The sequence below is a fragment of the Aphidius gifuensis genome, linkage group LG6, assembly GCF_014905175.1.
Source record: "Aphidius gifuensis isolate YNYX2018 linkage group LG6, ASM1490517v1, whole genome shotgun sequence".
Lineage (NCBI taxonomy): Eukaryota > Metazoa > Arthropoda > Insecta > Hymenoptera > Braconidae > Aphidius > Aphidius gifuensis.
The window spans coordinates 12,928,281-12,953,115 of record NC_057793.1 but is presented as its reverse complement, the minus strand read 5'-3'; the positions used below and the strand labels follow the sequence as shown (position 1 = coordinate 12,953,115).

Below are 24,835 nucleotides of genomic sequence, written 5' to 3'. Positions count from 1 at the left end.
CCTGATCAGGCCTGGATCAGTGTTCAGGCTATCCTGAACAAGTTTCTACTCGGGGATCATTTCGGCTAGTGATCCAGGCAAGTTCTGTTTTACATGGGCATTTTAAGAAACTTTACTCGATTCTAATAAAAAAAATTATTCTCAGGGTATTTCGACCTCCCGATTTCAATAAAAATATTTAAAAAATTCTATCCCCCTCGAAAAGGGTTGAAAAAAAAGAAATCACGAATAACTTTTTGAATAACCGACGGAAAAAAAAATAAAAACGGGAAATTTTCTTTAATTGTAGTACAATAATTTCGATGTATGGCATTTTTGCGAAAAAACCACCTCTTTTTCCCCAAAATTAATTACCTACTCGTCGCGAAAAGAATAAAAAAAAACAATTTTTTTGCCGAAGAAATCACGAATAACTTTTTTAATAATCGACAGAAAAAAAAAATTAAAACGGAAAAATTTTCTTTAATTGTAGTACATTAATTTCGATGTATGGAATTTTCGCAAAAAAACCACCCCTTTTCCCCCAAAAATAATTACGAGCCGCGAGTAAATAAAAATAGCAATATTATTATGAGCATTCGATAGTTTATTTAATTTATAATACGACAAAAAAAATTTTCAAAGTTGTTAAATACAACAGCTGTGTGTGTGTGTGTGTGTGTGTGTGTGTGTGTGTGTGTGTGCATCGAGTCGGGTACAGTCGAGTAGCGTCGGGTAGCATTGGGTCGAAATAAAACTATCTCTCTTTTTTATACAACATGCAAGGCCAGTGTTGGGTAAATGGTCGATTTTTGGGTTTAATACTTTCATACCGGTATGAAAGTATTAAACCGGTATAATACCGGTATGAAAGTATGAAAGTATGAAACTCAGGAACGCCCCCTATGGCATCAAAATTGTCTACCATACCAGCATAAAACTCTCGAATGTCAAATTTTTTGTTGATATATTAATAGATGTATTACAGAATAAACAAATGATATGAACAATATTTGATTATAAAAACAACAACAGTAATGTATTTTAATTTATTTGAACAGATAATAAGCTATTGACAAATGGCTAAGAAACGGATGTAGCTTCCCTGTTAATTTCTAAAGAATTAATTCAGCCAAAGTAATTAACATCCTTTCCTTAGCTACCATTTTTCCCATAGCTTTTTATTATAATTTAAATAAATAAATGGTCATAGGAAAAATGGTAGCTAAGGAAAGGAAGTTGTCACATGTTAATTCATACGAAATTAATTTTGCCAAAGAAATTAACATGCAGGCAACATCCTTTCCTTAGCTACCGTTTTTTTCTATGACCATTTATTTATTTAAATAAATAAAAAGCTATAGGGAAAATGGTAGCTAAGGAAAGGAAGTTGTCACATGTTAATTCATACGAAATTAATTTTGCCAAAGAAATTAACATGCAGGCAACATCCTTTCCTCAGCTACCATTTTTCCTATGACCATTTTTTTATTTAAATAAATAAAGAGCTATGGGAAAAATATTATCCAAGGAAAGGATGTTGCCTGCATGTTAATTTCTCTGTCAAAATTAATTTCGTATAAATTAACATGTGACAACTTCCTTTCCTTAGCTACCATTTTCCTTATAGCTTTTTATTTGTTTAAATTAATAAAAAGCTATGGGAAAAGTATTAGCTACGGAAAGGATGTTGCCTGCGTATTAATTTCTTTGGCTAAATTAATATTTTATGAATTAACATGTAAACAACATCCTGTCCATAGACATTTTTCCAATAGGTTTTTACATAAATAAAAAAATAAAAAACTATGGAAAAAATAACTAAGGAAGGGTGTTGCCACATATTGATTTATAAAGAATTAATTGAGCCAAAGAAATTAACAGGTAAGCCTCATCCTTTCCTTAGACATTTGTCAATAGTTTTTAATATATTCAATAAATTTATTACTACTGACAAAAGTCTGAGAAAAGGATGAAGATTATTACTATTATGCTATAATTAAAGGAATGATATTCTTAAATTTAAATTATGAGCAATTCAAAATGGTGTGTGACGTAATATACGAAAAATTCCTACAGATGGCGCTACTAACGTGGTATGAAAGTATGAAAGTATGAAACCTCCGCGGTATAATACCGGTATTATACCGAGGTTTACGACCGGTATGATACCGCGGTATTATACAAACCCAACACTGTGCAAGGCTATCCAGCCAACTGAGCACTTAAAAAACTTGAAAATCTAGGGATTTGTGGTGTAAATTAGATTTGTTTTTTAAGCTTTTTAAGTTTTTTAAGCTTTTTAAGCCTTTATATGAAAAAATTTTATATGAATTAGATTTTTAGTTTTTCAATTTTTTTACCGAAAAAAAATAAATTCTGAAAATTGAGTGGCTAAGTGAAAAATTTAGCTGTTAAACATAGATAGATATTTTTTTTTTTTGCTATAATTGAGACTAAGTGATAAAGATGTAGCTAAGTAAATATCTATAGCTAAGTAAAAAATATAGCTAAGTAAAAAATATAGCTAAGTAAAAGATGTACATAAGGCAAAGATTAAGCTGGTAAAATTATGTAGATATTGTCAATTTTCAGGGTCTATTTTGGTCTATTTTTTTTTAGGTAAAAAAATTGAAAAACTAAAAATCTTGTTAATATAAAATTTCTTTATATAAAGGCTTAAAACACTTAAATCTAATTTACACAATATTTTTCCACACCACAAATCCCTAGATTTTTAAGTTTTTTAAGTTTTTCAAGTGCTCAGTTGGATGGATAGCCTTGTCGTTTTTCGACAGGAATCGCGAAATTGATTATTTTTATTTTAATCAATTTTTTTTAACCCTTTACCGGAGGGATAGAACTTTCATAATATTTTTATTGAAATCGGGAGGTCGAAATACCCTTAGAATAATTTTTTTATTAAAATCGGGTTAAATTTTTTAAAATGCTTATTTAAAACAAAACTTGCCTGGATCATAGTAGTGATGCCGCGATAGACAAAAGAACTCGAGACGAGAAAGAGGTGTCGAGAGACGAATTTTCTATCGGCTACTAATTCCCATTTATTATAAATATTAATATATTTTTTACTGTATTTACAGGAGTATTCTAAGCCTTGAATTAATGGTATACGTAATATTAAATATTACTGGAGTTTATAGTAATTTTTCCAGCCAGATGGTACGAATATTTAGGGTAATTCAAGTATGCTTTCAAGTATTTTTTTTTTTTTTTTCAAAAAATAAATTGACGAATAGAAGGACGCTGGAGTTAACTTGATGAAACTTAGAAAAAATAAGAAGCCCTTTGGTCTGGAGGTCAAGGCGTTTGCCCGGTAAGGAAAAGACCCGGGTTCGATTTCCGGCGGGGGAACTTCGTTATTTTTCCTAAGTTTCTGGTTTGAAAAAGAAAAAAAAAAAAAAAACCTCTTCTAAAAAAGTTTATCATTTTCATTTTGATCATGAATCTAAATAAAAATGCGGTAAAACACATGATAATTACATAATGGTTTTTTTTTTCAAAATTAATAAACACGTTATATTTTTATTTTGATGTCTAAAACAATGAGTTCTTATTTAGTTTTTTTTTTTTTATTTCGATTAATTATTACTGTAGTGTAGTAGGAAATTTTAGTCAATGCTGGTTGCATCTCTACGCACCTACTAAATTTTACTGCACACTACAGTAAGATTTGCTTGAGCTTCTACAACAGTTTTTGCTGCGGATTCCTCTCCGTGTAATAAGAACATTTTCCAGTAACTGAGGACAGTCGAAGCTATCTCTTGATATTTTAATAAATAAAGATACAATTGAGACACACCTCCTAATATGAAGTGGCACAATATTATAATTATCTGTAAGTAACACGACACAAGTACCACGCGGGGAATAAATACCAGTTTGACGCATCATTAGATATTTCAGAAATTTTCTCTGAATTTTAATATTTTTAATATAGACTATAATAATATTTTATAGCCTATGATTCATTTATTAAAATATCATTAAAACCTAGCATTAATTAATTTATTTTTGAATGTCAATCACGCAAAAGCTAATCTTATCTGGGACAATTCCACACACATTGTGATGTAAGTCGATACGGTACCGTATTTAAGGAGGTTATGCACAAATTCATTGCGGGTGTTGCGGGGCGCTTCTGACGTCACAGACAAAACTGAAATCCGACTACACTGTAAAAAAGTAAAGTGAAAAGCGCCTGCGCCCCATATACAATATATGGGATTGCGGGTATGTGTGTGTGTTTGAACATGCCATACGTTGCCACATCTAATTTTTGTAAAGTTTATAATTAATTACTCATTAATTGACCGATCAACATATGAAAATTTTTCGCGCAATTAATAGAACTCGGTTTCTAGTATATGTGTGATTTTTTTCAAGACTTTTTCATCATTTTTTCTATCCGAAAAAAATGGTTGAAATCTCCATAAGAGCCAATGTTAAATATTATTTTCAATAATTAATTACAAAAAATTTAACCGATCAACATAAAAAAATAATTATACCGTTGTATTCAGAATGAAAAGATCTACTTGTGTACAAAATTTCAGAAGATTCTCATTATATTTTTTAAAAAAAGAGTAATTTGTGCATAACCTCCTTAAACCGTATTAATACCGAGCGCTAAATACGATACAGAAACCGAAATACCGATGTTCTCATGTAAAAATACGGTATCTGCCATTTGATACTAAAATACACCTATATAGATGTAAAAATACGGTATCAAAAATTTGTACATCTTGGCGTTAGTTTAACATAATAAAATATGTTAAAAAGAAAACATATATTATCATAAATATAACAATTTCTACGAGAACTCAGTTTGGCCACCTTTTTACTGCAGTTCAATTCACAGGGCAAAATAAATTTTACACTTTAGGGCTTTTTTTTCCGATGGCGGCGCTTGAAAAACTTCTTGTCAAACCTCTATGCTGAATGTAATTCATGACTAGAGAGCTCATTTTTTTTGTGTTACGTTGGAGTTCACATCGATCATATGTATATGATTATGAAATATGACATATGTATATATCTATTGTGAATAAATGGAGCGATTAGAGCAATACTGACTCAAGCTCGGAAATAAAGTTTGAAAAAAATAATAAAATAGTATAAGAGAAAGCAATATTAATATGAGCTTCGAAAAAAAACTTGTTTTGGTAACCTATCATTATCAATATATTTATTAATTTTTTTTCTTTTGTAGAAAAACAAATTATAATTTGTTTCATTGCATTATTTTGAAAATTGTAAGTTCCCTAACATAATTGAAATAAAGTTCTGTCATCTAACGTATCAAATGGATTGGATACTTTACTAATAATATTATTCCTTCTCATATTATAAATACGTAATATTCTATGTTTATCTTCTTCTTCTTGTTCTTCTACATTATTCAAGTGGGCTCCAACAATAGCAAACACATGATAAACCACACTGAAAAAACGTTCCCGCTGCAGGCACGGTACGTTCCTGCTGCCGTAGCAGTAAAGTAGACTGCGAAGCGCTGTACTGCTGTAAGAGCAGTACACCCAACAGCAGTACAGCACTGCTGCTGCAGCCGAACATTTTACTGTCGATGAGTTCAGGCGTATTAGCAGTACAAAGAATAGCTGTATGACACGTAAAGACTCATTCGATAAATTAAATGATGTATATATGTATATTATTAATATTAATTATTAATAAATATAATTATATATATTTAATATTATTATTGAATATGAATTGATTTTAAAATCTTGTATATTGTAAAAAAATATGTATAAAGAATTTGAAAAAAATTGATTTTATTTGAATATAGAATTGAAAAAAAAAAATTTACATTTTTAATTTAATAATAATAAGTTTACTTATCGAATAAACGAAGAAATTGCATTAACTATGATGATAACATAAAAATAATATTACACAGTAAATTAAAAATGTAAAAAATTTAATTTTTAACATAAAAAAAAATTTTTTAATTTAACATTGAAAGAAATTTTTAATTGAACATTTAATAAAATGCTAAATTTCAATCCTAACCTATAAGTGATGTCAAAGTCGTGAACCGTATATGACCGCGCATACAGATGCGCGCATTCAGTTGCCACAGCAGTGCTTCGTGCTTACTGTGGATTTGCATGGACATCCTGCTACTGTAGCGGTCTACCATTACCGGTCTAATAGCGGGAACGTTTTTTCAGTGCAAGTACAATGACAGATTAAGCACACCGCTGTTTATAAATGGTGTAGATGATCGATGTGAACTCCAACGTAACACAGAAAAAATGAGCTCTCTAGTCATGAATAACATTTAGCATAGAGGTTTGACAAGAAGTTTTTCAAGCGCCGCCATCGAAAAAAAAAGGCCCTAAAGTGTAAAATTCATTTTGCCCTGTTAATTGGACCGCTGTGCTAGCTCAATAATTTTTATTTGAAACTTCTCTTCGTGTGAAGACGCTACGCGTTTATCCGATCTCCGTACACGGAGAGAAATCCGCAGCAAACAATGCTGTACAGTATCTAGGGATGTGAAAAAATTTTGTGACCGTCACATGACCGTTTTGTGACGCCGTCTATGACGCCGTCTGTGACGCAGGCAAAAATCGTGACCATTTTCATGACCCAACTTTTGTGACCAAATTTATGACGACTTATCGGCTGACCGTCAGTTTTACATCTATGCCATCCATTGAATTTTTTCGTATTTTTTTTTTTATCAAAAAAAGAGACAGACGCACACACACAGACAGAGTTGAAAATCTTATAAATTATTGATAAACAATTATCTGTAATTGATAATTATCAATAAAAATTTATAAATATTTAATATTATTAACTAAATTTCTAATTATTTATCACACACAGCTGTCTAACCAATAATCACCATATTGGTAACAAATATTTATTGTTCAATTGAATAAATTTATATTTAATATAAAAAAAAAAAAAAAACAATAATAAATGCTAAACATTTAACATAAAATATTAAATTTAACCATTTAATAATTGACTAGCATTCAACAATTAAATATCAATTTAATAAATTTGCAATTAATATAGAAAAATAAAAACGATATTAAATTTTGGACATTTAACGAAAAATATATATATTCGATAATATGCATTTATTTTAGGAATTTTTTTATCTAGCTTTTTTAAATAACAAATTTTGTGACGAAAAAATGACGAAATATTTTGTGACGGTCTTTTTTACAACTATTTTGAAAATTTAAAAAAAATACCAAGTGTGACGGAGAAAATGTGACGAAAAAAATGACGAAAAAAAAATGACGGTCACAAACGGTATTTTTTTTTGTGACGTGACACAAAAAAAAAAATGAGCGTCATTTACATCACTAAGAGTATCAAACAAATTTTACTGTAGTCTACTAGAAATTGAGAAGTTGCGTAGGGAGGCCATTAGGATCGACTAGAATTTCCTACTACACTACAGTAATTTCAATCAAAACAAAACAAAAAAACAACACAAAAAATTAAATAAAACCTTATTGTTTAAACATCAAAATAAAAATGTAACGTGTTTATTAATTTTTGAAAAATAAACCATTTTATAATTTTCATGTGTTTCACCGCATATTTATTTTATTCATGAATAAAATAAAAACAATAAACTTTTTTAGAAGAGGTTAGAAACACACTTGATTTCCAATAAATATTCGTGTCATCTGGCGGGAAAAACTGCTGTACACTACAGTAATTTCTGGCGTAAAGTATACCATTAACTCAAGACTTCCAAAAATTCCGGTAGACTACAGTAAAAAATTTAGATGAAATATAATAATAATCATTATAATAAGTGGGAATTAGTCGCTGAAATGACGGCAGCTATGATTTTTACGATACCACTACAGTAATATATGCTGCGGATTTCTCTCCGTGTACAGAAAAATTTAAGTATGAAAAATTATGTATGTATACATATCAATATTTTTGCCTGTCCACTTACCACTTTCAGCTTTGCCTGGATTTCTCGCAATTTTCGTCTTGCAAGTACTTGTATATGAGAAGAGACTTGCTTTCGCGTTCTGGTTTTGCCAGTACGCAGCTTTATGTACCGAGCTATTAACTCATTTCGACCTGAAAAAATAACCAATCAATCAATTTAATAAGTATATGGAATTAGCTGTTAAACAATTGGTAAAGTAACCAAATTTTTCTGAGTAGTTAGTTAGTATACTGAGAGAATTTTTTTGTTAATTCTACGGGGCAACCACTACGAAGTGGGCCAAGTTGACATTTCTGTATTTAACTATTTATTTACACTAAGTATTCTGCATGTGGTTACTATACTATTTACGAAAGAATACCGTACAAATTCAGGAATTTATAATTACGGGAATATGATGTAAAAAATATCAAATTATCACGGAATGATTTCATTGCGCATTGAATATTTTACGGTGTATTCACGAGTTATTTTATATTCTATGTAGGGTATATAAATTATTTGTGAATGTATCATCAAATATTCCGGTATGACACCGTAGATATAGAACGTTTACCAAGGAATTCATAAATACGGAAAAATACTCTAAAAAAGTTAGCAAAACATTGACGAATTTTTAAGTTACCGATTTATATTTACAGGGGACCCCGTACTTTTACGGCTTCTTTTATTTTTTTATGACAACAAACAAATTTTGAAGGCTTTTAAAAATTAAGAATTTATTTTTACGGGGCACCCCGTACTTATAAAAAACATATAACGTCAACAAAGGTATAATTACAATATACCCCGTAGTTTTATCTAAAAGAAGAACAAAAAAAAAAAAATTGATTTACACGACAGTCATAATTGACACGATGCAAATAATTTTAATTAGTAACAAACATGTAATTTTATTTAAAAAATAAATAAAAAATGTCCAAGGAAAAGCAGTAGCTAAGGAAAAGATGTAGCTAAGGAATTAATGTGACTAAGGAATTATTTCCTTGAAACATAATTTTTTGGCAACCTCAATTCCTTAGCTACATCTTTTCCTTAGCTACTGCTTTTTCTTGGACATTTTTTATTTATTTTATAAATAAAATACATGTAAATTTATTTTTTAAAAATACAAATGTCCAAGAAAAAGCAGTAGCTAAGGAAAAGATGTAGCTAAGGAATTAAGGTTGCCAAAGAATTATGTTTCAAGGAAATAATTCATTAGTTGGACATTTTCTTGGACATTTTTATTTATTTTATTTAAATTACATACATAATATTTATGAAATAAATATTTTATTTCATATAAGTATCACTTTAATTCTCTTCACATTCATTCTTGTCTCGATTTATTCATTTCAATAATTAACAAATCTTTTTTCTTTTAATTTTCGAAGGTCATTATTAATAAGGACGAAAATTTTTTTTTTCCACAATAACGCGCGATGGCTTAGGGGATAACGCACTAGGTTTTAGATTTTAGGTTCAATAGGTTTAGGTATGGTCGTAGGTTCGAATCCCGGTCGGGACAGTAAAAAACAAAAAAAAAAAAAAACAGGGAAACAATTATATATATATATAAGTTCTGTCAAAACAAATCATCCCGTTAAATGTAAAAAACTTTTTTTTTTAATAACTGAAATGCATTTTTATTTTAACGATGTACCCCGTAAAAATTTCATATTTCGTAGGGATCGATAAAAGTTGAATTTATTTGTACTTGACATCATATTATTTTTCTACAGACCACCCCGTAGAAGTAGAAAGTTCTTCCTGAAAAAATAAAAGCGAGCACATTTTTTTAATCGGTGTACCCCGTAAAAATTATTGTGTCTCGTACGTATTTATAAAATCCGAATTTCAATATTCGTGCGTAAACTTATCTTTGTAACCCACGAAAAAAAACAAACTATCTCGTACAAATTACGGTGTTGTCGTCTTGGCTTAGTTTTGAGTGGCTACCCCGTAATTATAAAAAAATTTTAACTTAGAAATAACAAAAAAATTCTCTCAGTTAAATTTTTATAGTTAAATTTTTTTTTTAATTACTCTCCGTGGGGACATGAAATTAAAGAATAAAATTTAAGTAGCGAACAAAAATTGAATAACCATATTCAATGATCATAAATAAATGAAATATAATAAAATATAATAAAAGCTGTATATATCGACGTCCCCTAAAAGAAAAAGTGCGTCACTACTTTGAATCACTTGATGTCCCGAGTGGAAATTGAAATCAAAACTTGATCAGGCAACATTGATTTCGTATCCATTCTTGATCGAGATGCTTGATCCAAACTTGATCAAGATCGTAACGCCAAATATAGTTAGGGAGCCCATCGTGCCTTTTCGTACCTCATCGCATAACGATTTGAAATACGTTTATTCGACGTGTCTTGACGAGTACAATAAGCACCTTTAGTGGCCGACCGTTTTAATGGAACGACAGGGGGTGGCTGACGGTCAAAGTAGGTGGATGAAGTAAGTTAACTTACCTCATCGCATAACCATTGGAAATAGGCTCAATCGATTGGTAATGATGCCCTGAACACGAAAATAATAATGGCCGACCATTTAGAGGGCACTTTTTTAATGGCCAACCAAAAAACTGCAAGTTTTAACAAAAAAAGAGCTAAAATGAGGTAAGTTAACTTTTTTGATGACCGACCAAAAAATTACATAGGAATGAAGTAAATGAACGATAGATGAAAATCACAAATCTGAAAGAACGGCTTTATAAAAACTTGGAGTTTTTTGGTCGGCCACCAAAAAATTTCCCTCTAAATGGTCGGCCATTTTTATTTTCGTATTCAGGGCATCATTACCAATCAATTGGGCCTATTTTCAATCGTTATGGAATGAGGTAAGTTTATTTACCTCATTTTTTTTTCTCAATTTTGTAGTTTTTTGGTCGGCCATTAAAAAAGTGCCCTCTAAATGGTCGGCCACTATTATTTTCGTGTTCAGGGCATCATTACTAATCGATTGGACCTATTTCCAATCGTTATGCGATGAGGTAAGTTAATTTACCTCATTTTAGCTCTTTTTTTGTTAAAACTTGCAGTTTTTTGGTTGGCCATTAAAAAAGTGCCCTGTCAATGGTCGGCCATTATTATTTTCGTGTTCAGGGCATCATTACCAATCGATTGGGCCTATTTCCAATGGTTATGCGATGAGGTAAGTTAACTTACCTCATCCACCTACTTTGACCGTCAGCCACCCCCTGTCGTTCCACCAAAACGGTCGGCCACTGAAGCTGCTTATTGTACTCGTCAAGACACGTCGAATAAAGGTATTTCAAATCGTTATGCGATGACGTAAGAAACAGCACGATGGGCTCCCTAACTAATAATGTTTACTTGATCAATACTTGATCACGTTTGGCGTTACGTTTTTGATCAAGTTTTGATCAGGAAAAAAAGACGATCTGAACCTCGTACATGGAAAAAATGGCCTCAAAAAATGGCCTTTTTTTTTGGCCTCTTAAAAATGGCCCTTTAAAATGGCCTTATATTTTTGGCCTCTTAAAAATGGCCTTATTTTTTTTTTTGGCTTCTTAAAAATGGCTTTAAAAAATGGCCTTATGTTTTTGGCCTCTTTTGGCCATTTTTTGAGGTCATTTTTAAGAGGCCAAAAAAAATAAGACCATTTTTAAGAGGCCAAAAAAAAAAGGCCATTTTTTGAGGCCATTTTTTCCATGTACGAGGTTCAGATCGTCTTTTTTTTAAACTATATTACACCGTGTTGCCATGGTATTTACGGCAAGCTGAAATAACAGACGAACTTCCCGGCTCTGATAATAACTGATCAATGCTTGATCAAGTTTGGATCAAGCCGGCCTTATTAAGGATAAGTTAAGGTTTCATTGATCCAGTCTTGATCGAGATCTTTAAAAAATTACAAGTACCGAAATATATATTAATTGATCAAGTTTCGATCAGACTGGCCTTAATAAGGATGAGTTAGGGTTTCTTTGATCCAATTTTGATCAAGATGATCTTGAAAAAATACAAGTACCGAAATGTATGATAATCGATCAATTCTTGATCAGGCTGGGCTTAATAATGATGAGTTAAGGTTTCTTAATTCTTTGATCCAATCTTGATCAAGTTATCCTTAATGAAGCATCTTAATCAAATCTTGATCAAATTTTGATCAGGGTTCCCGTGTTAAGGGAACATTGATCAAGTCTTGATCAAGACTTGAAGTTGAATCAGGCCTGACCAGATTTCCACTCGGGGTATTTTATATGCACGAATAGATTTTTTCTTTTTTTTTTGGTGAAAAAACACCGCGATTTTTACTATGGCCCACAGCAACTCGGAAACGTGGGGGAATTGTATTGAAATTCAATATGGGCTAGCCATTTTTCAATATTCAAAATTCAATATGGCCATAGCAATTTTGAAGAGCTGAAAAAATTTTAACATTTATAAATCTTATGTCAGCAAGATCTTCATGGAAACTCTCGAAATCATTAAAAAACGAAAAAAAAACAAAGGCAACAATTTTTTGCCTGATATTTTTTTCAAATTTTTCGGTCTTATAAAGATGTAGTATCACGTCTTGTTATTTCAAGATATTTTCTGAACTAATTAACAGCTTTTTGCTTGACAACAGATTACTTTCTAACAAATTAATTCTTCAGCCATTTGACACAATTATTTTAATTTATTATAGAAAATATTGCTGAGGAATCTATCTAGACTACGAATTAATTTATTTGGTTACATCCTTTCCTCAGCGACATTTGCTAATAGCTTTTTTATTAATTACTTATCGCAGATGTTGCTAAGGATAGGATGACCTAAATAAATTAATTAGTAACTTTCACCTGATTTACAGGTCTTTTTTCATTTTTCAAATCAATTAAATTCGTGTACATTGCCTCGTAACTTATGTAAACGAAAATTCTTCAATTTGCAGCTTGTAAAGTTGGTATCGCGCGTCGGGCATAGGTTTAGTAACTAGGATATTGCAGGATCAAACTCGGTTCGGATAGAGAATTAAAAAAAATAATACGGCATCTAAAAATGTAGAAAATACAATCGTATTTTTCAAGTCTTGTGATCGCGAATACGATCGTATTTTTTCGGTTCTTTCACCGAATACTATTATCTTTCTATCATTACTTTTCAAATACAATTGTTTCCTCACGAATATCTTGGAAGGACTAAAAATTGTATTCGGATAGTATTTTTAATGGCACTGAGAAAGATAATATGGAATATCGAATACAATTGTCTCTTGCTAAAATACTGTAATTTTTTCATCTCGGGATGTGTTAACAAATTTAAGTTTTTCGTTCTAAAATAATTGAAAGATGATTGTGAGCTGCAATGACTTACCGTACATCTTTCCTTCATCAGAAAGAATGATTTTTCGTCGACCACATGGTGGATATATGGTAAGAGCTTCCTGAAAACTTTGTTCAATATCCGGTGACCACACACCTTCTGCGTCTGCAGCCGAGAGATCTTTCTCGTCCTAAAAAGTTAAAATATTTGATGCTTTTGGTATTAAACAGACTAAAAAGAAATATGTAAGATTTTTTAAAGAGTTATGTGGTTTATTAAGAAACTGTAATTCTGATTTTTTGTTAATAAACAAATTTCTAGTAAAAACAAAAAATTTTTGAATCAACATTCTGATAGATTCTTATATTTCAATTATCCTGTCAAAACATAGCAATGATTTTCTTCTTGGAAAAAATATTTCTTTGGATTCAGAAAAAGTTGCATTTGGATTCAGTCAAAAGGAACTTTTTGAAATCATATGTCACTGCGATCTGAAATTTTTATGACCCTAATGAGTAGACTAAAATTTTACGTTTAATCCAAAGTTGCATATTTATCAGTTTGAATTCATATTATTCTACTATTATGAAATTACAATGAATAATGATTATTGTTTGTTAAATAATTTTTTGTTCAATTTGAGACAAAAAATTCTTTCAAATAGAACTTTCTGTCTAAGAAAAAAAAAAATTTGAAAGAAGTTAAAAACAGTTTTTTTGAAGATAATAATATCTTATTGCACTGAGAAAAAAAATTGCTGTTATTGAAAAAAAATTTTCTTCATATTAGCAAATTTTTTCTAGGAACTTTTTTGTCTTAAGTTGAAAAAAAAAATAATTAATTCGAGAAAAAATGTCTTGTTTTGAGAAAATATTTTTTTTCAATTTGAGACAAATTATTTTTTTTTTTTTAAAATATAGAATTAATTTAAGAAAACTTGTGATAAACTTAAGGATATTTTGTCTTTTGATTTGACCCAGGTATGAATCGCCCAGCCGTAACGATTGTAACAGGCTTGGCACAAGCTTGATTTCCAAACCTTGTGTCCCAAGTTTGTGTCGAGCCTGTTACGATGGTCTGACTCTAGGCTCACACAAAGCCTTGGAAATCAGTCTTGTGTCAAGATTGGATTTTAAGTTTGACACAAGCTTGGATTACAAGTTTGTGTCAAGATTGGATTTTAAGTTTGACACAAGCTTGGATTACAAGTTTGTGTCAACATTGGATTTTAAGTTTGACACAAGCTTGGTATACCAAGCGTAAACATGACATTTATTTCGATTCATCAGGCATTATATTATTATAATTGTGTCAAGCCTGTACTTTTTTGTTTTACCCGGCTTCACACGAGCCTTGTGTCAAGCTCGTTTTATCAAGCTTGACACGAGAGTTGACTTGTGCATATATTCAATTAAAAAAAAAAAAAATTATAATATTTAAATCTACATATAGAGTGTAAATAGAAATTTCAAATAGCAATTATTAGGTTTTGAGTATCGTGCCAATCTGTTACAAGGACTGTGTATTAAGTCTCGAATATATCTTTAATTCATATCAAAATTTTTTGTGAGTCTGTTATGAATACCCCGGTGGTTGACGTGATAGAGCATCGGAATTCCACGTGAGAGACCTAGGATCGATCCCCCAGTACGCCGTTTATTTTCGCTCAAATTATTATCGTTAATTCAACTTGGATCGTGTAAATAATAATAATGTCAAAAATAATAAATTAATAATAATAGTTATTTATATTTATTTATAATTTTTTTTGCAAGACTGTCTCAAGCTTGGATTCGAAGCTTGACACAAGCAAATACATGGTTATCATTCCAGGCTCTTACCAAGCTTGACACACGCTTGGAATCCAAGCTTGACACAAGCTTCGAAGCCTGGAATCCAAGCTTGACACAAGCTTGTCCCAATCGTCGATTCCTACCTGGGGAGGAAAAATTTGCAAAAAAAAAATGACATATACCTCAATTTGAAAGACAAGTCATTCGATTTAAGGCAACAAGCGTTCAAGTTGAGAGAAAATTTGCTAAAATGAAATGACATAACCCTCGATTTGAAAGAAGAGTCATTCAATTTAAAGCAACGAGCGATCAAGTTGAGAGAAAATTTGCTCAAATAAAATCAAAATTTGCTCTATTTATATCATTATTCACTCAACTTAAATATGTTTTTTTCTCAACTTGAATGATTTTTGTCTCAAGTTAAATTAATAAATGATCAAAAGTTGAAAAAATACATTTTTTAATTAAAAAAAAAAAAAAATTATTATTTTTCGCTCACTGAGAACTTCATTTCGTTTTTTATTTGTATCATAGTTTTTTTTTTTTTGTAAATTAATTTTTGGTCCCGAGCGCGATTCGAACCTATCTCCCTAAAAACCTATCTAAACCTATATTCCAAACGCCAGTGTGTTATCCCCTAAGCCATCGCACGTTAACTTAAAAGACAGAAAATTTTCATCCTCATTAAGAATGACCTTCTTTCACATATATTATTTATTGAATATATAATAAACTTGACGTCTTATAATACATTTGTTTGAATAAAGTTTATTTTATTTTTTTTTTTTAGACAAATAACAAAAAAAAGTTAAGTGGTGATGTAATTTAATTTATTATAAAATACAGACTCTAATTGAAATAAGTTGAATCTATATATCTATGTCGTAAAGAAAAAAAATCTATGATTGACTTTGTTAACTTATTCAAATTGGAGGTTTCTTAATGGACTCCTGTATCCAACGAAAGTGAAAAGAGATTATGATCACTAAAAATGCAGATTATATATGCGAATCTGACGAGCTGAATATAAATATCCTTGCTAGAATAACTAACCGATTGGGTCTCTAGTGGATAATTTCCACGTAAAATTTATCTTATTTTAAATAAATAACACGTTTAATTTTTTCTTTGACGTCTGTTACTGCAATTAAAAAACAATTGAAAAATATATTTGTTTCGGCAATCAGGTTAATGCAAAAATTAAAAAAAAATTAGTTCTTATGATTTTTGTTGAATATAGGCTAAATAGAAGTTTCTTAGAAATTTGAACTTGACTTTTTGATCACGAAAATTCCTAGGACTTAGGGAGTTAGGGAGACGGAGTGAATGTAAATAGGACGAGAGCAAGAATGTTAAGATTTAAAAATGGCACTGAGTGTAGCTAGAAATACAGCAAATATATATATATATATATATATGTGTGTGTGTGTGTGTGTGTGTTAAGATAGAATGTATTATTTTATGAATTATACTTACATCGCTGATGTCGCCAACGTCGAGATTTTTCGTATCCGAGCCGGAGCCATTGGCATCGGGCGGCGGCCCGGAACTCGCAGGTGTCCACGGTGAAGAAATGGTGTCGGCTGCAGCCACCGCACTGCCTGCAATCATCACAATCAACTCATTTGTAATTGTAACCAACAGATTGAACATTTAATTCAGGAGTTCTAAGACATCAGTCTAGACATCAAAGTGATACCAAAATGTTACGCTTTCAGAAGTCAAATGGAGGTCATAAAAATGGATAGTGAGTGATTGATGGATTGGATATACGTACCAATTCTATTATAAACTACTCCGTTCAATAGTTATTATTTTTTATTAGAAGATAAAAATCAATTTTTAACCAAATATGCACTGCAAAAAAAAATTCTACATTCAAATTCGAAACTTCTTAAAAATAGAATTTTCGTCCTGAGAAATTTTTAGATTTTGAAGAATAAAATAAATTTTATTAGAAATGAAAAACTTCTTGTTAAAAGACATAACAATTCTAACCATTACACATTTTGATTTGAATCAAGACTAAATTAGTGTTAAAAAAAAAAAAAATTACGGAGGCTAGGAGCCATAGGCTCAGCCACAGTATTGAATTCATCGGCGAAAAAAAAAAAAAGCTCATAACTTACGAACTATAGTAACTATAAGTAACATATAGACTTCGTACTAGGCTTATAAAAGAAGCGCATTGAAAAACTCTATCGCCCGCATAATGGGTTTTTTTTCTATTGATAATAGTTTTGAGTTGTAAAGAAAAAATGTAAATTTTGAAAAAATTTTTTTTCTTACTCGAAAAATTAGGGAGTCTACACTATCTATTAGAAAGTATTAATACCAGAAGTTTTTTGTTCGTAAATCTTCTCTGTTTAATATTTCATTATTTTTAAATTATTATTTATGTAACTTAAAATGTTGCATATGTTTTTACGTGGAAATTTTACGGATAAAAACGGCGCAATGAATAACTCAACGTCAAATAAAGATAGAGACTTCGTATTATAAGCTCATAATATGCGCCTTGAAAAACTCTATCGCCCGCATTGAGGTTTTTTCTTCTATCTCTAATAGTTTTTGGGAAAAAAAAAAACTATAAAATTAAAAAAAAAAAATTCTGATACTTAATTTTTTTTCTCGAAAACCATTATTGATAGAAAAAAAACCCCAACCGATGTCACTAGATTTTTTTGAGGCGCATAATATGAGCCTAATACGAACTCTTTATTTTCATTATTACAAAAGTTATAGCTCGCCGAAAAAAATCTGAAAAACGGCGCAATGAATAACTCAACGTCAAATAACTTATGGCTCGCCGAAAAAAAATCAAAAAAACGGACCGAAGAATGTCATCATAGAGTTGGAATAAAATGTTTATAAGGCTTCAAAAAAGCCTTGAATTGAACTATATTATTGTTAACGAACCATTAAATTATATTTAAGTAATGATTTAAAATAACCATGGCCCTAGCCGGAGTATCGCAAATTTTTAATTTTCAACGGGTAACGCGGGCCACACGCCCCAACAAACGTTACCATGTCTTTTTTATTCTTGTAATATCTAAAATACAACTATTAGAACCAAATGCTAAAAGGGTCTTGATTATTACCCAGGTAGGAGTTCTCGGGCTTGAACAACTGTGCCAGGCTTGTGCGACGGTCGTGTATCAAGCCTTGGAAGCACAGGTTTGACACAAGCTTGTGCCCATTGTTTTTCCCGGCCTCACACGAGCCTTGTTAACACAGGCTTGACACAAGACTGACCTCGTTGTTTTCAACTGGCCTCACACGAGCCTTGTGTCAAGCCCGTTTTACCAAGCCTGACAGGGGACTTGACTCGTGCATATATTCAATTAAAAAAAAAAAATTATATTAATTAGATCTATAAATTGTAAATAGAAATTTTAAATAACAATTATTAGGTTTTGACTATCGTGCCAGGCTTTTACAAGGACTGTGAATTGACTCTCAAATAAATTCATTCATATAAAAAATTTTGACTGATTCTTTCATGAATACCTGTGGTGGTTGACTTGAAGTCCAGTCGAAAGTTGTCTGAGTTTGCTCACTTGTGGGTAAACTTTAAAAAAAAATCATAGATATAGATTAGAGGGTGGGAAATCAATTAGGATAGAAGAAAAATCATAGAAAAATTTTTAAAGCAGGGAAAAAAAATAAAAAATTTTTCTATTTTGAATAGCGGGTAGGATATAGGGGTTACGGGAAAATTGTGAAGAGAAAAGTTGTAGGAAAAAAAATTAGCTTGATTTTATTATAGGTCATGTTTGAGGTTTATCGAAAGGTTAAGGATATATAAGGGTCTTAAAATTATTTGGGTGCGTTCGATTAGAAATCGAAGGGAAATAGATGACGTAGTAAAGAGGGACGCGGTCTCCGTTTTGTTCTGTCATTCGTCGTAGTTCGTCGTACTAGTTTGCGGGTTCGAATAAAATAATAATAACTAAAATATAAAATAAAATAGAATAAAAAATCACTTGTGACGAAAATTGAAATTTTCAATACTCCGGTGGGTCATGTGCAATTATTAATTGGTTCATTTTTTTTTTTTTTTTAAATAAATGTCATATTGCTCATAGGTTATGTCGTTTTGTTTACTACGGAATATTATTATAAACATATGTTCATCTGTGTGAGTGCGTTTTACTGAGCAGGGCTGCCAACTTCGTGCGACTAATCTGCCTCCATATAATTTTGACAGATTCCAATGTTAATCAGTTCCGTGACTGCGAAAATAAAATTTTGTAATTAATCATCGATATTTTGTCAATTTTTAAGATATCGCGTTCATATTTGCGGCAAATTGTAGATAAAAATAAAATGAAACTTTAAATTAGTCGGTGAAAGTTAATCGGATGGATAGTTTAAGAGTTATTAATTTTAAAAAAAAAAAGACAAAATGACAAATTTAATATTTTTAGCATTTACGGCTTTAATAATTACTTTTTAAAAAAACGAAAATATACGAATTGTAGGTATTAAAAATACGCTTCTTTTGATCATAATATGAAGTCTCTAGGTCTATTGGCTAAGGAGCTACGACACTTTTCTTTTTTTTTTTAGACAAATTCAATACGTAGGTGACGCGAAGTGTCCCACCTACGTAAAATGAGAGATATTTTAATTTCGAGATTTTTTTATTTACAACATGTTTTATTGTTTAAATAATACATATATATTGTTTATAGTATCATTAATTAAAACTAAAAACATGAAAAAAAAAAAAATTAAAACTATTTAAAAAAAAAATTGACAATGAAATTAAAAAAAAATTTTTTTTTTTTTTTTTTTTTTTGTTTAAACAATTGAATTATAAATAAATAAATTGTTAAAATAATAAAAAGATAAGATTTTTTTTTTTTAATTTAACAACAATTTCATTCAACAGCCCAAAAGTTATTAATTTTTAAATTTATATAATTGTATTTTTTTTTTCTTTGGATCATTTACTTTAGGTCTTTTTTGCGATTCAACACTTTTTTTCCCCGTACAATGACTCGAACTCGGAGAAAGTAAAAAAAAAAAATACGATTTCATAAATTAAAAAATTAATAACTTTTAAAATAATTGTTGTAAAAAAAATTTATGATAGGCTGTCAATTCCTTTTTTTATTTGGATTATTTACTTTCAGGTCATTTTCGCGATTTAATCCTTATTTTTCCGCGTACAGTCACTTAAACTCGGAGAAAATAAGAAAACCGTATTATATTTAATATTTTGGCTATTAAATTAAATTGTTGTTAAATTAAAAAAAAAAAATCTTATCCTTTTATTATTTTATCAATTTATTTATTTATAATTTAATTGTTTAAACAAAAAAAAAAATTAAAAAAAATTTTTTTTTTTATTTCATTGTCAATTTCTTTTTCAAATAATTTTCATTTTTTAATTTTTTTAGTTACAATTAATGATACTATAAACAATGGACGTCCCGCAATTCAGGCCCGTGGCACCCCATAGTGCCCCCCGTAGCAGCTTGTTGCGGATTATGGCCATCATGACCGTCCGTAGTTATTTTTTTTCTGCCTCGTTTCGTATTTCGTAAAATTGAAATGTATAATAAAATCGAGCTAAGCAAAAAATTTTACTTGTAAAAGAATGTAAATATTGATTGTTTGGCTACAATTACAGCTAAGTAAAAAATATAGCTAAGGGAAAAATTAAGCTGGTAAAATTATGTAGATATTGTGTGTTTGGCTATAATTAAAGCTAAGTAAAAAATCGAGCTAAGTCCAAAATCTAGCTAAGAAAAAGATGTAGCTAAGGAAAATCGAAGCTGGTAAAATTATGGAGATATTGTTTGTTTGGCTATAATTAAAACTAAGTAAAAAATCTAGCTAAAGGAAAAATTAAGCTGTTAAAATTATGTAGATATTGTTTGTTTGGCTATAATTAAAGCTGAGTTAAAAATCTAGCTAAGTAAAAATTGTAGCTAAGGGAAAAGTTAAGCTGGTAAAATTATGTAGATATTGATTGTTTGGCTATAATTAAAGCTAAGTATAAAATTTAGCTAAGTAAAATAATGCGCTATTGGCGTGTGGCTACAATTACGGCTATGTAAAAAATCTAGCTGAGTGGAAAATTTAGCTGAGTAAAATAATGTAGATATTGATTGTTTGGCTACAAATACAGCTAAGTAAAAAATATAGCTAAGTAAAAAATTTTTCTGGTAAAATAATGTAGATATTGATAGTGTGGCTACAATTACAGCTAAGTAGAATAATGTAAATATCTAAGTTTTTTTTTTTTTTTTTCAAAGGACTTAAAAAAAAATCAAGTTTTACAAAAAAAAACTAATTAAATAAATCCATTATTTTGAACTTGGCAAAAATAGACGAAACTAGTCAAAAAAAAAAAATGACTACGGACGGTCATGGAAGCCAGAATGGACACTAAGTCACGTCCCTCGCCACAGGAGTGCCACAGGCCTGAATTGTGATATTTCCTAAACAATATATTATTTAAACAATAAAATATGTTGTAAATTAAAAAATCTCGAAATTAAAATATCTCTCATTTTTATTTTATTTTATTTTATATTTTAGTCATTATTATTTTATTCGAGCCCGCAAACTAGTACGACGAACTGCGACGAATGACAGAACAAAACGGAAACCGCGTCCCTCTTTACTACGTCATCTATTTCCCTTCGATTTCTAATCGAACGCACTCAAATAATTTAAAAACCCCTATATATCCTTAACCCTTCCATAAACCTCAAAAATGACCTATAATGAAATTTAGCTAATTTTTTTTTCTACAACTTTTCTTTTCACAATTTTTCCGTAAACCCTATATCCTACCTACTATTCAAAATAGAAAAACTTTCTATTTTTTTTCCCCCTTTTAAAATTTTTTCTATGATTTTTCCTCTATCCTAATTGATTTCCCACCCTCTAATCTATATCTATGATTTTTTTCTAAAGTTTACCCACAAGTGAGCAAACTCAGACAACTTTTGACTGGACTATTGATAGAGCATTGGAGTTCCACGTGAGAGACCTAGGATCGATCCCCCGTTACGCCGTTTATTTTCGTTCATATAATTATCGTTAATTCAAATTGTATCGCGTAAAAAATAATAATGTCAACTTAATAAATTAATATCAATTATTTATTTATATTTTTTTATAATTTTTCTTGCAAGCCAGTGTCAAGCCTGGGAACACAAACCTGTGCCGAGCCCGATACACTAGTCAGACACCAGCAAATACATCGTGAACATTCCAGACTTGACACAGGCTTGTGTCTCAGGCCTGACACAGGCCCGAGAACCGGGTAATCAGGCTTGTCCCAGGCTTGTGCCCGTCGTCACTTCCTACTTGGGTACCGCATATTTTTCCGAGAAATCTTTTTTTTTTCATTTTATGAACGATTGTTTATAAGTTCAGAACAAAAGAGTTCTTGAATAGTATATTTCGTTACAAGTGCCCACTCAGAGAGTGTGCTCTCAACGAATTTGGAGGGGCAAGCACGAGCCTTGGCGAGTGTTTCCCCTCCAAATGAGTTGTGAGCGGGCTCTCTGATTGGGCACATGTAACGAACTATATTTTATGTTACTAGGGACAGTGGTAATAATGAGTGAATTTCTAAAAAGCGCACTACCCCTCTTACGCTTTGGAAATTCACACATTATTCCCACTGCCCTTGTAACATAAAATAATATAAAAAGGTCTTGATATTAGATGCATATTTCTTTAAGAAAAATTTTTTGTTTTCTTACTTCATAAATAAAAAACAATCATGTAGACATGAACTATTTATCGTTTATCACAAAACTTTATTTGAACAAAATAAGTAAAATATTTTTTCCACAAGCTTGTTCTAAAAGTCTAGAATTTTTTTTTTAAAACAAACCGTTTATCATTTGAAAGAAATTATTTTAATTATTACGAACAACTTATTGCCAAGAAGTTTATTTTGTAATTTAAAAATATTGACAATATACAAAAAAAAAAAAAAAAAAAAAAAATGGAATTACCGATGTTTATTCAAATAATTTAATAGTGTTAATGATAATATTATTATAAATAATAAATAATAATAATATTATTATTTGAAAATTGAAAATAAGTTACAACAAACCAAGAACTTTTATTATTTTTTCTTTACACCCTCATAACTTGAAAATCAATCAAAAATATAAAAAGTAATTCCTAGGAATTCGTTGAGAATAAAATTTGCATGAACGAATAGAACTTTTTTTACTCTTAAAAGATGAATTTAGAGAAAAGTCTCAACCCTGGAAATGCCCTCTATCATCAACAAACCTTGTTTTACCCTTAAATGACTTTTATTTTTTGAAATTAACAATTAACACAAGTGTTATAAAACTTGAATTAAATAATTAGTTATTTAAGAGAATATGATGAATTATAGAGAAGAAATAAAAAAATAAATGTCAACAATACCGATGCTATTTTGAGTAGTGAGTTCCCAGTCTTTCATGAGGATTTCTCGAGCAGGTCAAGTGACGGCTTAGTGGATGTACCTATAATGCATAAAAATTGTGATCGTTTATGTTTATTTATGCAGATATATGTATATGTTTATTGCCAGTGACAAGTTTTTCAATTTTGAATCTTCTCCAACTCTTTTAAAGTTAGATAAACTGAATTACTCATCGTCATAAGGTAATAAATAAATAAGATTAAACGATATAAATAGATGAATTTCTTTAATAACACTGTTGGCATGATTATAATGAAGTTATACACTTTGAGTTTCAAGTTGATTTATGAATTTAAAAAAAAATTATGACGAGTTATATACGCACGGAAAAAAATTTCTGGAGAATGCCACTATGAACGGAGAAAAATTTCCACCAAATTTTACTATGGTGCCACATTACTAAAAAACTATTTTTTGACTATTGAAATATTTACTATCATTTTAACGAAAGAAAACAATTGCAGTGTTGAAATATTAAAATGTACCAAAGCGATTTTGTCATGTTTTTTTTTTTTTTGCTGGTTCCCGATGAAAAAAATACAAAGCATGAAGAAATTTTTACAGTAACCAAATTTAAAATTTAAAATAATCGAGCCTAAAAATTACATTGCACCGTAGCAGAGAATATTTTTTTTTTTTTTTTTTGTATATTTATAAAATTTCACTCTGTTGTTGTGGACAAAATTAAAATGATCCTCTGAAAATTTACGATGTGCCATAGTAAAAATTTGACTCTCTTAGAAATCCTATAGGTGTCACTAATAAATACAAAGCAACATATTTAAAATTACAATGGGCCATAGCAAAATTGATGACGGACTCAGAAATGTCAACTGCCCCCACTTTTTAGTCTACACGGAGAGAAATATTCAACAAAAATTGTGGTTCTGGTACAACAATTTGGTGGCAAGATGCAAGCTTCTTTTTATTTATTTGTTTTTCTTATAAAACTTGTTAAATGTTTTATATTTTTTATTTTGTAGGTTTATAATTTTTATTGAACGGTACAACAATTTTTATTGGACTACATTTTTCAATTAACCGTATTACAAATTTTATTATCTGTTTTATAATTTTCATTTTCTTGTTTTATAATTTTTATTTCCAATCTAATATTTTTTGTTTCAAGGATAATAATTTTTGTTAAACGGTACAACAATTTTGTGGTTCAACAAAATTTGTAAACTGTGTAAGAATATTTTGTTTAAATCACAACAATTTTTATGGTTCTGGAACCACATGTGGCAACTAGCAGATGACAACACACAAATACGTTTGGAGGGATGTTTCGTTGTGTGAGTTATTTCTGTTGGCTGTTCAAACTAGTTGAGACTTGTCA

At 30.0% G+C, this 24,835-nt stretch overlaps 1 protein-coding gene across 4 annotated transcripts in view; it reads right to left on the bottom strand.

Moving 5' to 3' along the window:
* The window catches only part of LOC122859504 (protein scalloped), a 64,483-nt gene that overhangs the window by 9,429 nt on the left and 30,219 nt on the right, over positions 1-24,835 (bottom strand). For 3 of the 4 annotated variants that reach the window (XM_044163123.1, XM_044163125.1, XM_044163126.1), the window contains exons 2-5: positions 23,457-23,536; positions 16,509-16,633; positions 13,291-13,429; positions 7,964-8,094 (exon numbers count right to left, since the gene is read on the bottom strand). In XM_044163123.1, the coding sequence (XP_044019058.1) occupies positions 7,964-8,094; positions 13,291-13,429; positions 16,509-16,633; positions 23,457-23,493 (432 nt within the window). In that variant the 5' untranslated portion in view covers positions 23,494-23,536. The remainder of the gene's footprint in view (positions 1-7,963; positions 8,095-13,290; positions 13,430-16,508; positions 16,634-23,456; positions 23,537-24,835) is intronic. The other variant, XM_044163127.1, reaches the window with a different exon arrangement.